The sequence below is a fragment of the Neovison vison genome, chromosome 11, assembly GCF_020171115.1.
Source record: "Neovison vison isolate M4711 chromosome 11, ASM_NN_V1, whole genome shotgun sequence".
Lineage (NCBI taxonomy): Eukaryota > Metazoa > Chordata > Mammalia > Carnivora > Mustelidae > Neogale > Neogale vison.
Window position 1 is genome coordinate 112,889,684 of NC_058101.1, and position 14,568 is coordinate 112,904,251.

General features: G+C 34.0%; 1 protein-coding gene across 4 annotated transcripts in view; it reads right to left on the reverse strand.

Moving 5' to 3' along the window:
* The window catches only part of PDLIM5 (PDZ and LIM domain 5), a 204,400-nt gene that overhangs the window by 78,943 nt on the left and 110,889 nt on the right, over positions 1-14,568 (reverse strand). The window contains exons 4-8 of one of the 4 annotated variants that reach the window (XM_044224467.1): positions 13,248-13,290; positions 11,199-11,290; positions 1,193-1,365; positions 790-826; positions 80-232 (exon numbers count right to left, since the gene is read on the reverse strand). In XM_044224467.1, coding sequence (XP_044080402.1) covers positions 139-232; positions 790-826; positions 1,193-1,365; positions 11,199-11,290; positions 13,248-13,290 — 439 coding nt within the window. In that variant the 3' untranslated portion in view covers positions 80-138. Of the gene's footprint in view, positions 1-79; positions 233-789; positions 827-1,192; positions 1,366-11,198; positions 11,618-13,247; positions 13,291-14,568 lie in introns of those variants that run through there. The other 3 variants (XM_044224466.1, XM_044224465.1, XM_044224464.1) reach the window with 3 other exon arrangements.

Genomic DNA, 14,568 nt, shown 5'->3' on the forward strand with positions numbered 1-14,568 from the left:
AAATGGTTAGAAAAGTATAGAAAAGATTCTATTTTTTCGTAAGGCAAATTTAATACAGATTTTGCTGTGAGGTTGGAAAAAAAGAAAAAGTGAATGAAAAGGTTATGTGCCGGTTGCTTGGGGGGCAAGACTCATAAATCACTGTACGTTAAGAGCACGTGCTGAAACTTCATGGTGCCAGTCACGTAATTTTGTGTATTTGGGACTAAAGACGTGAAGGGGTATCTTTTCCCTGTGGGAAAAAAAAAAGAAAAGAAAAGAAAAGAAAAGTGATAGAAGAGTCATAAGAAAGAGAAAGAAAAAGTTTCTACACTTAGTTCATCATGCAGAAAACATGCTTTTTAAAAGTTTAATTTTACATAACTATTTTATTTAATAGCAAAGATTTTAAGGGTAGAGCATTTTTATAAACACAGAAATTAATACATAGAGCCCTCTTGGAAACCCATTTTTATGCCCAAAAACAAAATTTCTACAAGACAACACCATCTCACTCACGAAGACCCATAGCGTTAGCAAAGCACTCCCAATTATATTCTTCTGCCCACTTTTTTCAATACGAAAGGATATTAACCTTGCATGAAATGCAGACGGTATCTACTAATTCAGAAATCTCTAAGTTTTTAAATCCCACAGTTAAGTCCCACCAAAGATACCAAAGTTAAATGCTTAGCTTCTAGTTACAAAGACAAAAAGCCATACCACTACACTGGAAAATGTGAAAAAATAAAGCGAGATCATTCACGTAAAGGAAAGCATTCCAATCAACCAAAGAAACGGACAACTTACTTTGCCTTCTTTGTATTTTCAGTATCCGATTCTTTCACTGAAATATAATAAGTAATATCCAACATTAGTTGACTTTTTTTAACTTGAAAAATCATTTGAACAATTACCTGTACCAGTCAATATCAGATGGTCAAGCTGTGCAGAGACAATAAAAAACATCCCATGTCATGCTGTCATTGGCTGTGTACTATGGTCAGCACTACTACTGCTGCTACTACTGCTCCACTTTTCAATGCAACTCTCCTGGGCTAGCTTATGTATGTGAACCATATTATGCATGGCATAATTTAAAAGCAAACTGCCTCAGGAAAATTACTGTTTTCCAATAATTACCCATCTGTCTAAATGCTGTTCTCTATGCCAAAGAACATTTGTATATTACAATCCCTAGGTATTAACTTACGATGCTCAGTTCCAGTGATCTGGGCGAGGATTCGGAAAGAACGAGACTGAGTCGTTCCAGTCCGTGGACGCCAATCTTCAGTGTCCTCAATCAGTCTCTTCTTGCTGGCATCACTATGAGTTGGTATGTGATAAAACTCCGTATTGCGCTCCACAATGTGTTTTCTTGGTGGGCTAGGAAGGAAAGAATTACAAATTTTTAAATCATGTTAAGGATAAAATATCCTCTACCAAATTAATTATAATTTACACATTTAATATCAATGCTTTTTTAAATATATCTTTGCTTTTCCTAGTGAACTCAGCCTCGATTTTTTAAAAAGATGCCCTGCTGTAATAGACTTTTTCTGAAACTAGTTAAAAAAAAAAAAAGACATTTATATGCTAACATAAAATAATATAAGTATCTATCCAAAAGAAAGTTTACCGTTTAGGTGGGGTTCTCCTTTTAATGGACAGAAGAAGGCAGCAGAAGAGAGATTCCAGCATAAAGAAAAGGAAAAGAGTAAGAAAAGAAGGAAAATAATGAGAACTGCAAAGTCCACAGTTAAAAAATTTTTTTTGTAATTACATGTATTGTTCTTCTACCTATCTTATGCTTCACTAAACACAGCTATGGACTATAATTTGCAACCACCATTAAATATCAACATATTCCCAAAATGTACTGGCTTTCACAAAATTAAAGGAATGTATCTTCACTACTCCCGGGAACTGGTTCAATACAGGCTAACTCAGTAATTCCCGGGAATGGTTTAGTATAGGCTAAGTCAGTAATTCCAAACATAATTTTGAAAAGGGTCAGAACTGTTACTTTCTATGGCTTTCTCATTCATGTGTAGATATCCATCATTCTAAATAAAGTTATGTGCAGGGTCAGTGTAGGGAATAAGAGCTGTGGTATATGGGAAACCAATAAATTTATCAAAACACCAAGATGTAAATCTTGGCTCTATGATTTTACAGATGTGTGACTTCTGGACAAGCCAACCTCACTGAGCCTTTTTCTTTTCATTTATAGATGAGTATATCAAATACAAGTGGCACTGTTCTAAGCATTAAATGAAATAATATGTGTGAAAGGGATTGTAAACTATAGAATTCAAGAACTATGAGTTTGCTAAGAACATTCATTTTTCTATTAACAAAGCATAAACATTAAGGAATTTATTAAATACATTAATACTTTGGTCTAAGATCTACTAACATAATGAATACTCTGTTCTCTTCTCCCTCCCCATCAAAACAGGACAAACTCAAACTTTTGGAAGCTATTAAGTCTAATTCCAGGAGAGATAAAGGAGCCTAAGTCTGGACTAGCAGACTATTGCCGTAAGATCCAAGCAGAGGAAGTGCTAAAAGAGTATCAGATGTGAGTGTCAAAACCTCCTGGGTGTAACTCCTTGCTACAAACTCACAGTACTATCAGAATGTCGCTGGACTGCTGTCATTTTAAAAGTTACACTCCTAAAACTGTTTTGGTATACTAGAAGTGTTCTTGCCCAATGAACAATATGATGGGATTAACATCAACACTGGCTTTAAAAACAGACAAGTAATAGTTTCAAGCATGACATCCTTCACTTAGTGGGTGTTTCGTGCAAGTCATTTAACTTCTCCCCATCAGAGGAAAAGGGACTGCATTTACCTTAAAGAGTTTTTTTTTTTTTTTTTAAGATTTTATTTATTTATTTGACAGAGAGAAATCACAAGTAGATGGAGAGGCAGGCAGAGAGAGAGAAGGAAGCAGGCTCCCTGCTGAGCAGAGAGCCCGATGCGGGACTCAATCCCAGGACCCCGAGATCATGACCTGAGCCGAAGGCAGCGGCTTAACCCACTGAGCCACCCTGGCGCCCCAAAGAGTTGTTTTGAGGAATAAATAAGATCAATAATATATGTGAAGTGTTCTCTAAAGTACCTAATGCACAGTAATGATTACATAATGGCTTCTTTTATGATCACTAAAAACATTATTTGAAATGCATGTTTTAAGGCTATGGGGTCCTCAGGGATGCCTGGGTGGCTCAGTGGGGTAAGCCTCTGCCTTCAGCTCAGGTCATGGTCTCGGGGTCTCAGGGTCCTGGAATCAAGTCCGGCATCAGGCACTCTGCTTGTCAGGGAGCCTGCTTCCTCTTCTCTCTCTCTCTGTCTGCCTCTCTACCTACTTGTGATCTCTTGTCTGTCAAATAAATAAATAAAATTTTTTAAAAAGACTATGGATCATCAGAATATATAAAGAACAGAAGAAGGGTGCCTCGGTTGGCTCAGCAGTTAAGTGTTAAGTGTCCCACCCTTGGTTTCCACTTGGGTTCAGGTCACAATATCATGGGTCATGAGACTAGCCATGTTGGGGCTCTGCGCTCAGTGGGAATCTGCTTGAGATTCTCTCCCTCTGCCCCATCCCCATGAACTCTCTTTTCCTCAAATAAATAAATCTTGAAAAATAACAGAGTAAATAATATTTACATACAAAATATTTATAGCTTATGGTAAAATTTTAAGATTCCAAAAGTGAAATATCTGATATTAATTACTTCACTAAAAACCCAATCTTTTTTAAAAGAGGGTTTTAGGGGGCGCCTAGGTGGCTCAGTGGGTTAAGCCTCTGCCTTAAGCTCAGGTCGCGATTCCGGGGTCCTGGGATTGAGGCCCGCATCAGCCTCTCTGTTCAGCAGGGAGCCTGCTTCCCCCCCACTCTCTGCCTGTCTCTCTGTCTACTTGTGATCTCTGTCAAATAAATAAATGAAATCTTAAAAAAAGAATTTTTAAAAAATCAGAATACACAGAGTACTTCATAAACACACTACATTTAGAAGATATAATTTCCTAAACAGACAACAAACAGACATAAGGTAAAGATCTTATGCAATTACTTGAAAAACTTCATATTTAGCTACTAAACTTAAAGTTTAAATTTCTCTGAAATTACTGAATGCAGTTTACTCTTAAATGGTGCCAATTTCAACTATAAGATTATTTTATTTTCTACAAAAGGTTTGGTCTGTAAAAATACAAAACAGTGGTGTCAAGCTAAGAGTAAGTACACTGGGAAAAATAAAATGACACCACTTAAGAATACATTTTAGCCACAACGTACTTGGAAAAAGCATGGTACACCTCTGAATCTCTGATATTCACCACAGCTTAAGGCCCTGTGTTAAGTGATATGAAGTTTCTAAACATTCACTTAGCTTTTCAGGTTCTGATACTCTAAACTCTGATGGCTGTGATAAAGAAGAGAGTCATCTCAATGATTTTATTTTTTAAAAATATATTTGAGATAGAACATAAATTTAACTACCAAAAGCAAATAATTTATTTCAAAATACAGATATTCACAATTAGCAACTTTATTCATATTTTTAAAAAATACTAAACAAGAGAGACCAAAACTATGTCTCTAACTCCAGTATACACGGTCTACAATACTTCTCTCTTTGAAGGTGCAGCTTACTGATTTTTCCCACCGCCAAAGCGGAAAACATACCCACTGATTTAGAAGAAGTTCTTTAGTATGAAAAACATGTTTCCTAGGTTCCTTAACAAATTTGAAAATTCTTGCATGGAGAAGACATTAACCAAGTTTGCTGGTGGTATTAAATTGAAAGTAAGATGGAAAGTTAGAGACAATGATGAAATTACAAAAGGAACCATTGATTAGGTACTTACACAGTGCCAGGGTTACTGAAGGAAGAATAATACACACAAGAAATATGTAACAGAGTAGAGAAGACATTGATGTTCCCAGGATAATGGAAAATGGACAAATAAGAGGCAAAAAAAATGGGGGGGGGGATAGAAAAAAAGAGAAAGAAAAAAGAAAATAAAAAATGAAATAATGAAATTCAAAACAATGAATTTACATGAAGATATTACACATAAACACCATGCTTCAAAATAAACATGTAAACACAAACAAAAATGAACAAATATTAGTCAAAATTCTGTTATATGTTAACAGAGAAAGATTCACTATTTAAAAAGATCTCTAGGTTCATTTATTTCATTTTAGCATGAATCCAAATTTCTATTATGTTCCTAACAAAAGGGAGAGAATAAAATAATTACTGGATGTAAGATGTAGAAACAGAACATTTTAGAAACACTTAAAATCAGAGAAAGTCTTTCACTCACATAACATGTGAAGTATGTATTAATAGCAAATGCAATCTCACAAAAATTATCCTGAATCATTAAAATAAAAACTTAATCCCCTGCCAAAATCACTATATTGTACAACTGAAACTGTATGTTAACTTGGAGTAAGATAAAAACATAAAAAGCCAAAAAACAATTATCCTGAAACAGATACTACAAAGAAATAACATGCTATTTGATTTTTCTCTTAGTTTTAAAAAATGTGATTATGACAGAAAATATAGGAAGCATACTGGATCATAAATAATGGGCTACCACTTAATTTTCATACTCTCCTCTGTCTGTCATTACCATGCTTATTCACAAGCAAATCCCAGTAAGTCTGATATTGATTCATAGGAATTCATGCTTTCATTTTCTATTATTTTTTATTATTACTCAAAAAGGCATGCCTAATATGGTATAGTGAAGGAACTACACTAATAACATTTAAAGAAGGAAGATCTCAAAACATAATTCATTCACACAGCCTATTAATTGTAGAATCATTAAAGACAAATATATTTATACACCATTATGGACAGAGAAGACTGAAGTATAAACTGTACATAGTTTGCCAACACACTGCTGAACCAATCCTGAAATGAAGCTTAGTCAGAGTAACTAGCAATTCATTATGACAGTTTTAATATTAACACTGCTCAGTGTAGCTGTATTTCCTGGATATATATCAAAGTCAGTTTCATAAACTCTACAGAGGGCTGAGTTTCACTGAAGGGGGGTGGGACGCAGGAGTATGCTGATCTCAGCATTTATTGATATGTACTCTGCTGTAGCCACGACTTAAAGCATACTCTCCTCTGCCTTATGATTTTATATAGCAGGGAAACAGCTTTTCAAAATAACCTCCCCTGAACAGAATTTTAGATACATAGTTAAACATTTTTAAGTTTAGGGGGGAAAGTTTTATATCAACATGAAGTTGGGAGGGAACTGGTTCTACTGTGTAGTAAGTGGCAACAAATGGAGACTAGATTGGTTTTGACCTAAAGATGCCAATTTGTATACATCAAACGAATATTTCCAAGCATTTCAGAAAATGTGCCCAGGTGGAATGGAGCATCATACACTGCAATGGCATTTGTGCTAACGTGACAATGAGAAGACCTGGCTCCACACCCTGACTATGCTGCCACTTGCCCTCTGCCCTGGACAAGGTGAAATCTACAGAAGCCCCTCTTTACTAAACAGTGAAATGGTTATAATTTCTTTTTCTTTCACAATTCTTATAAGGGCATTAAGTTTAATTTAAGTAAAGACACTCTGAAAACCACACAAACACAGTTTGTTGTTAGGGTAGATCCCCTAACTGATATTAAAAACAAAAAAAGTACTATCAAACCCAACTGTAGTTTATGCACATTATTCATTTATACTGCTTCAACCCATTTCAAAACAAATACTAGTTCAAAGTAACAGAACAGGATCACAGTCAGGTAATGCAGAGGAAGGCATGTCAAACTGGCTTCAGAAAAACCTAAGCTTGAATCTTAATCACTTACAAATGCATGACTTGAGAAAATTAAGTAACTTCTCAGTGTTCAAAGTCTGAATGAGAATTAAATCACATAATCCACTCATAAACACCTAGCACAATGGACAGTAATATCTAATAAATTAATGAATCTGAATGCTGAATTTAAAAATACATATATTTAACCTACATGCTTATATTTATTTTTCCAAGGCACAATTTTTCCCCTTTATAAGTAAAATTGTTTATTATGGACTCTAAAAACTAGTCAAAATCTTTGTGTATAAGAATTTAAATAATAAATTAGGGCTTGGAGATCTTTCACTAGTACCATGGTGTACCATATTCCCAAGGGTATGGAACATGGAACTATTCAATTAGTGAGACCACAGCCACACTGGAATAAAGTTGTTCTAATAATTTGATCATTAATTCTCTGGTATGCCTAAAATAGTTAAATATTATATATTTTCAATTCTAATCTACATTGTGATGATACATTTCAGCACATGCTCAGACTAATCATAACACAGAATTAATTTATTATCTAATGTGATTTTTATCTATTTTTAAGGCTATTAATCACCAGCCAGTGTACCATCAAGACCAACAGACACAAAAGCGAGGTTTTAAGGGTATTCCACAGTGATTCCCAATGTCTATGCCAACGACCTATGTCATTTAATAAGCCACTAACTACCTCTCTTAGCTAATGTAGAAAGGTATGTATAAACTTTGTATCTAGAGTCACACAACTGTACATGTAGAGGTATAAAACTTCCAGCAACATTGCTAAAAAAAATCAAAAAGGTTCTTAAGGAACTTTGCCTGGGAACACTGGTTTGTTATGTGAATTTGGAAAACAATTCAGTTTTGTACATGTTATTTGCTAGCGCTACGTATGTTATGCTTTCTCTTGTATCTTTCTCTTTGTCTTTTAACAGTCTTGACTGACACAAATTACATTCCCCCAAGCATTATGTCTTATAAACCACTACACAGCAAACCCCACATATATTTTATGGCAAAAGTTAAATATTATTATTTATTACCAAAAAGCAATTCACTACAACATAGCAATGCAAACCAAACTTATTGAAAACACTAAATTGTGTTTTTTTTTAATGACAGCGGTTTTGCAAAATGTTAATTTTGCAAAAATCAGACACATTCATGCTCTTTACTCATATATAAATCACCATATTTCCTCTCCAGTAATGTGGATACTAACTTTGTCACTTGTGTTTTCTGTAAAAAGAAAAGCATTTTAAAATATTACTACGATATCATACTTTGTATCTTCCAAGGCCACCAGTTTCTTCAAAATGACATATTGGAACTGTTAGAAGAAATTGCAGCCCAACAAAATTGAAATTAATAAAGGATACATGACGCACTTACCTCTTGAAAGCAGTGGCACATTATAATGCAAGGGCATATGGAAAGAGAAAAGGTAAATTACTTAAACTACTTGATGCAAAATAGCTTCCCTTCCAGTTTGGAATACAAAGTCCCATTTTGGTCTAAGTAGATAAAGAGGGAGAGGAGTAAGGAAAATAGCGAGTCAAGACCAGTAATTTGTATATGTAGAAGAAAGATGAAAAATTTCACAAAGCGGTGAAAAAATAATGAATACTGTTTTTCTGAAAATAAATAAATTGGAAAAAAAAATTTCACAAAGTGCCTTGTTCAGTATTATTTATAAGAAGGAACAAGAGCACTTATATAGCATTATTAAGAAACCTTCTAAAACTATCAATATAATTACAGATTTTACACTTTATGATGAGTAATAATTTCTCAGTAGTAATGCATAACAAATAAACACTTATTTGCATCTTATGTTAATTAATCCCACATAAATTGGGGTGAGACACCTATCAATTTGGCAAACTGGCCAATGACTTTAAATCACTTAAATACTAATAATCTTTCTGCTTTGAGGAAAAAGACAACTTAAGAACTTAGCTTTATACCCTTCTGAACACTTAAATTTTTGGTTACTGGCATGTATTATTTTTAAAATAAAAAGTAATAAAAAGTCACAACTCTCAACATTGCATATCTTTTGTAACATTACAAAAATATGAAAAATGAATGTACTAATCACATAATTAGTAAATACTCTGACAATTATTTCAGACAAAGTTTGCTACCTGATGAGGGAAATATATTCACCAATACCACAAAACACTATCCTTCAAAATGACAGATCATTGACTAGTAAAAAGCGTGATTTATCTTTGATTTCTCTAGTCTGAATGCAGTGAGAGAAATGTCAACTGCAAATCTGTCTTAGAATTTCACAGACACCACACTTGTTTTCAGACTAATCAAGTGTTCATTGTCCATCACCTGGACAACATCTGAAATCAACCTATCTTTAAATATACCCACTTTGCTAGTGTGAAGCAGTACCTTGCATGTTCACAATGCAAAATATGTAATAACCCCCCTTTCCTTGAATTCTTGCACAGTGCTAGACAAAGGCACATGCTCAGTAATCACATGTCCACTGATTAAAAAGCCGTCATCGAGGCCTTATTACTATACACCACTTCTACAGTTTCAGTTTGAAAATAATAAGCTTTAAATCATTTTATGTTTAAGGGTCAAAGTTGTTTTTATATGCTTCTTTATATGCATTCTTTATAATGAATGCTTCTTACTCATTATAAAGTTGTTTTTATTAAGTTTCTTATTCATATTTTCGTGTTGTAAATATAGTACTTTTCCATACCTCAATTTACTTTTACCTGTATAAGTTTCCACTAAGAAGACTATCTTATATGAATCAGTAAAGTTGGATTTTTTTTCCTTAAAAAAAAAGAAAAGAAAAGAAAAAGAAGACCATTTTATAAAATTTTAAGAAATGTCAGAAGGAGAAATATTTTTGTTCAGACTTCTTCCAGTGGACTTTTTTACACTGAAATGGGAATTTAATTAACATAGTAGATTTCTGCTTTTAGTTTTCTATGGGGCCAATAATTTGACAGGCAGCATCTTTCTTCTAAGAATATCCATTTTGCTCACTCTAAATTCTATTGTCTTGAAATGGACATACAAAAAAACACAACCTCAACACACATATTATTTCTCTTTCTCAAATAAAAGAAGAAATAACATTCTTTGAAGGACACTAATTTTCCTCAATATATGCATCAAAACTTTAAAAAGCCACCCACAACCACAAAAACTGTATGTTCGAAGCAGTAGCTGTTCTTCCAGACCTCCTGCTCTTTCTCTCAGCAGCAGCCTGGAGCCCTGCCACCTTCTTTTCAAAGCCCCACATTGCCATGGCAGCGGTGCTACAGAAAGCACAGCCCCTTCATTACGTGAATTAACATTCGGAAGGGATTATCTCAGAAAGGACCTATGCACGCAATTATTTTAATTATATTTTCCTGGGAACTGGCATTGGTTAAACAAAAAAATCATGCATGCAGATGATTTTCCTTTGTTTTCCTTTTAAAGCACATTTTTGTCAAAATAAATGTGATCAAAATGATTTTACAAAAATGACTCTGGCTTCAAGTATAGTCACAGAATTCCAAAAAGAATAAGACGACCATCTATAAAGGAAGCTGCTGAAAATGCACGTCAACCAATGTTTTTAAATGCCTCAAAAAGGAAAAAAATAATAAGGAATAGATTTTCAAAACTTCCACTGACATTAAACATCTAGTGTCCACTTCCATAAACCTATTCACATTTTAGAAAAATCTTTACAATGAAAACATCCTCTAATTTGTTTCTGATGTTTGGGAAGTATCCTTCGATGCTATTGTTCTGTCATTACTGTTTGCTTTTACAGACCAAATTCTAGCTTAAGCTTATCTGAAAAGAATGTTGCTGGCTATCTGACCTAAGCTAATGCATCATATGTAGACATGAGTCAAAACTAAATTTGTTTTCTGTCTTAAGACTACTTCCTAGAAAAAGAGCTTCTTACAAGCTCCTCATTTCCTCTCTCCTTAGGATGAGATACATAAGCTGACACAACTGTAACCACTGTTTAAACTTTCAGTGACTAATAAAAGGATGGAAAAAATGAGAAAGAAAGATTCAAGATCTGCCTTGCATTATAAGTGCCAGCTGCTCCACGTTATACCGGGACTTGGCGAAGAGTTACAGAGTAGTATGTTACATGGCTCATAACATGTCAAAATGCAGTGCTCAGGTTTTGATTAACCTATAATTGCCTTGCAGAAAGTGCTACACGTATTTAATATAAAGCTACATGTTAATGAAGCAAATAAAATTTTATCTTCTTTCCTTCAAAGAACCACTGATGGAGGGTGGGGGTCAATTATCTCCCGGAAATTACCTGAAAGAAGAGTTTTGATAAGAGCAGAAAGCACCCTTGGCCACCTACCCATTTTGCTGTTTAATGTCACCCTGGGATCCTCTTCTCTGCCCCTCTGCTAGCTCCTGAGCAGTCTCGGAACACGCGGTGGTGACTGTGGGCTGCCGTGGGACATTAACTGCAGGTTTACCAGCGCTCAGTGCAGATGAACGCTGGTCAGCACTAAGACTGGCATTAGCATGCAGTCCGGATGCAGCAAATGAGGGAGGAGTGACAGCAGCCACGGGTGGAGGGGAAGCATGTGATGAAGTGGTCGCATGGGCTGGGGTGAAGGCAGACGATGGTGATGGGATGGATGTGACTTTTGGTGAAGACACAGAACCAAAGGGTCGTGGTGCCTTATTGTAGGCCATGTTGGTTGTGGAAGTGACTTTGGACACAGCAGGAGATGTAATGGGCACAGGTTTAACTACTTCTTTAGGTTCTCCCTATGTAAAATAAAAATAAACATACACAAAAACACACCAAACACATGCAAAATAGAACTGAAAAGAACACACAGCTAGTTTTTAAAAAGACAAACACAATCGTGTTAGCAGCCCCAATTTTACTTGTTTCTACATAAAAACAATGAGCGTAACATGCATGCCAACTGATCCCAACATGCATAACACAGATGCACAGAGGAGGTTTTTTTTTTTTTAATAAAAATGAAAGAAGTTTCACAATATCTAGGAACTAGAGTAGGAAAACTATCAAAAAGCCTAAATGCCATCCTAAGTGTCAACAGACACTTTAATTTCCCAAAAGGAAAAAAATTTTAAATACCCCACAATAAACAAAATATTGCTAACCAAAACATTTATTTTAGAATATCCAGAGTCTTGATTTAATTCCATCTTTCAAACATGTTTAATTACTCCCCAGAGTACAATTATTTGATTCACGCAGGAAAAAACAGCATATTTCTAAGTCTTCTAATAAAAAATATTTTTTAAACAGAAGGAAAAGATCATTTTCTCATCTAACTAAAAATGTGCACATTCTAATGATTATTTTGAATAAAGATACTGCTTAAAAGAAAAATCTCAAAAATCCACCTGTTTTTCTCTCTGGAATGTTTTGAGATACTCTTTGGAGGTGGAATAAAAATTCTTTTCCTCTTCCAAAATAGTTAATAGTTGTTTTAAAAGAAAAATGACCTTGGATGTTTCTTTATTGTTGTTTATCAAAGAAACATTAATTACTAAGAAAGATCAATTCCTCCTAAAATTAACATAGTTTGTGTTTGCAAATCCTTATCCCAAAGAAAGTGTGAAGTTTAAAACAAAACAAAAGGTTAAGCTTCTGTGACATTCAATAATAAATTCCTACTCACCCTACCATCCCAAAAGAACAACAATCAAATTCTTTTAAAAACCTACAAGGGTGACCCTATTATGTCTCATTTTAAGAAAAAATAAGTAATCTAAATTAATCTTGTAGAAATAATAAAGTTAATTGGGGGGAGGGAAGTAACTTATGTCTCAGCAAATCAATATAAGTAATTCAGTGGAAAGGTACAAATAAAATTAAGGAGAAAACCCCCCAAAGTATAAGCCAGCTGTGTATGAAAAATGGTTTGGGACAATTTAAAAATATATATGAGAGAAGAAAGGTACTTGCCAATAACCTAATCTAGAATACTCTGAAAATGTAATTAGAAACCTATTAATATTACTAATAAAATGTTATCAAGACTTGTGATATTCATTTTCTGGAACCACTTTTTTACTCTCTTTAAAAAATGTGAATAAACATAGACAAAATAAAAGTTGAATGTGAATGTAAGAAATATGGATATAAGTTAGATAATATATGGCAAAAGAAAACATGTTTTAATAATTATATTAAATTATAAATGTATAATTTATAATTATACATGTATAATTATACATGTCAATTAAGAATGTGTTGATTTCCATCCCTCACCCCCACAATCTTTAAAGGAAAAGAATTGTAAGGAAAACTGTATTGAAACTATAAATTGTCAGTATGGCTTAAGACAAAGAATGGAAATGACAGTGATTCAGGAGGGACAATCAAGTGGTACCTAGTGATACCAGATGAGAAACACACCTTCTGCACGGCAACTGGCTCAGGCTTGGGTGTAGCAGATGCCCTAAAGGGGGAGAAAAAAAAAAAGAAAGAAAGAAAGAAAAAAGGGAAAATAACCATAAGTTTTTACAAATAACTTATTAATATAATTTTATTAGTATATACCTTAATATGTTAAATATTTATAGTTTCATAATTCATAGTCTTGACTATTCTTCTCTACTAATTAACTCCTGTAACTCAAATGCTGCAAGTACGTATATCCTTACACACTGGATATTCATTAGTTTTCTACACACTCAAATGAAGACAGACAAACACCAATTGTGCTTCCTCATGCACCCGTGTTTAAGCTTTCAGTTATGGTTATTCTCCACCCAAAACTGAAAAGTATAATAAACATGACTTTCTCATCCTTGAGTGGTTCCTGAAATCTAATCTGAACCTCTATCTCCACTGGTATCTGCCTTTTCTTCTAACACCCAGGAATATGACCACAGGATATTGGTCTCTGTGAAGATAGTAAGTTCTGGTTGAATGGAGTCACTGAATGAGTATTTATTTTGTGTTTATATTCCTAAGTGCTTGTACAAGGTAATGTATTTGTTATGTTAAAACTAAACTTTAAGTTCTTCTATTAGGCTATAATTTCAGTGAAGGAAATGACCATATCCCATTTGTGTCTATACCAACACTGTGCCTGGCATGTAATATGTCATCAGTACTAAGAGTAGAAAGGAGAGACCAAGGAAAGAAGGGCAGAACTCCATGCACAGAACCTATTTCCAATTCAAATTAGGTATTTCCAATATATGCTTTTTTTTGGTATTATTATTCGCTCTTTGGTTAGCATAGACTAACAGTAACAATAATTGATTTGGAGCAACTATTGCATATAATCATGACAAATAACCAAAGTAGCAACTATCCTTATCCCCATTTTTCAGATGAGGTATTTCAACGTTTAGAGTAAGTAAATTACATAGGATATACAGCTGGCTGACAATTCTTACATATTATAATATACTACCTGCAGTCAAGGACAGTAACTAAATGATTGGGAAAGCTTCTAATAATTTACCCAATATTAAGGTACATATTACGTTTAATAATGCCAGAAGCAATGTGACTCCTCTTATAATACAGGCTGCAATATCAAGTACAAGATTCAAGAAATGTAACTATAGTAGGTAAATAAGTGATAACAATTTTAAACTACAGACCATGAGATTATTTTACTTATAGAGAGAACAGATTGCCAACAAAAGAAACTACCATAGGATATTTGATCTCTATAATAATGAACTCTGATCATTTTTAATAGCAACTGAATTTTCCAGTA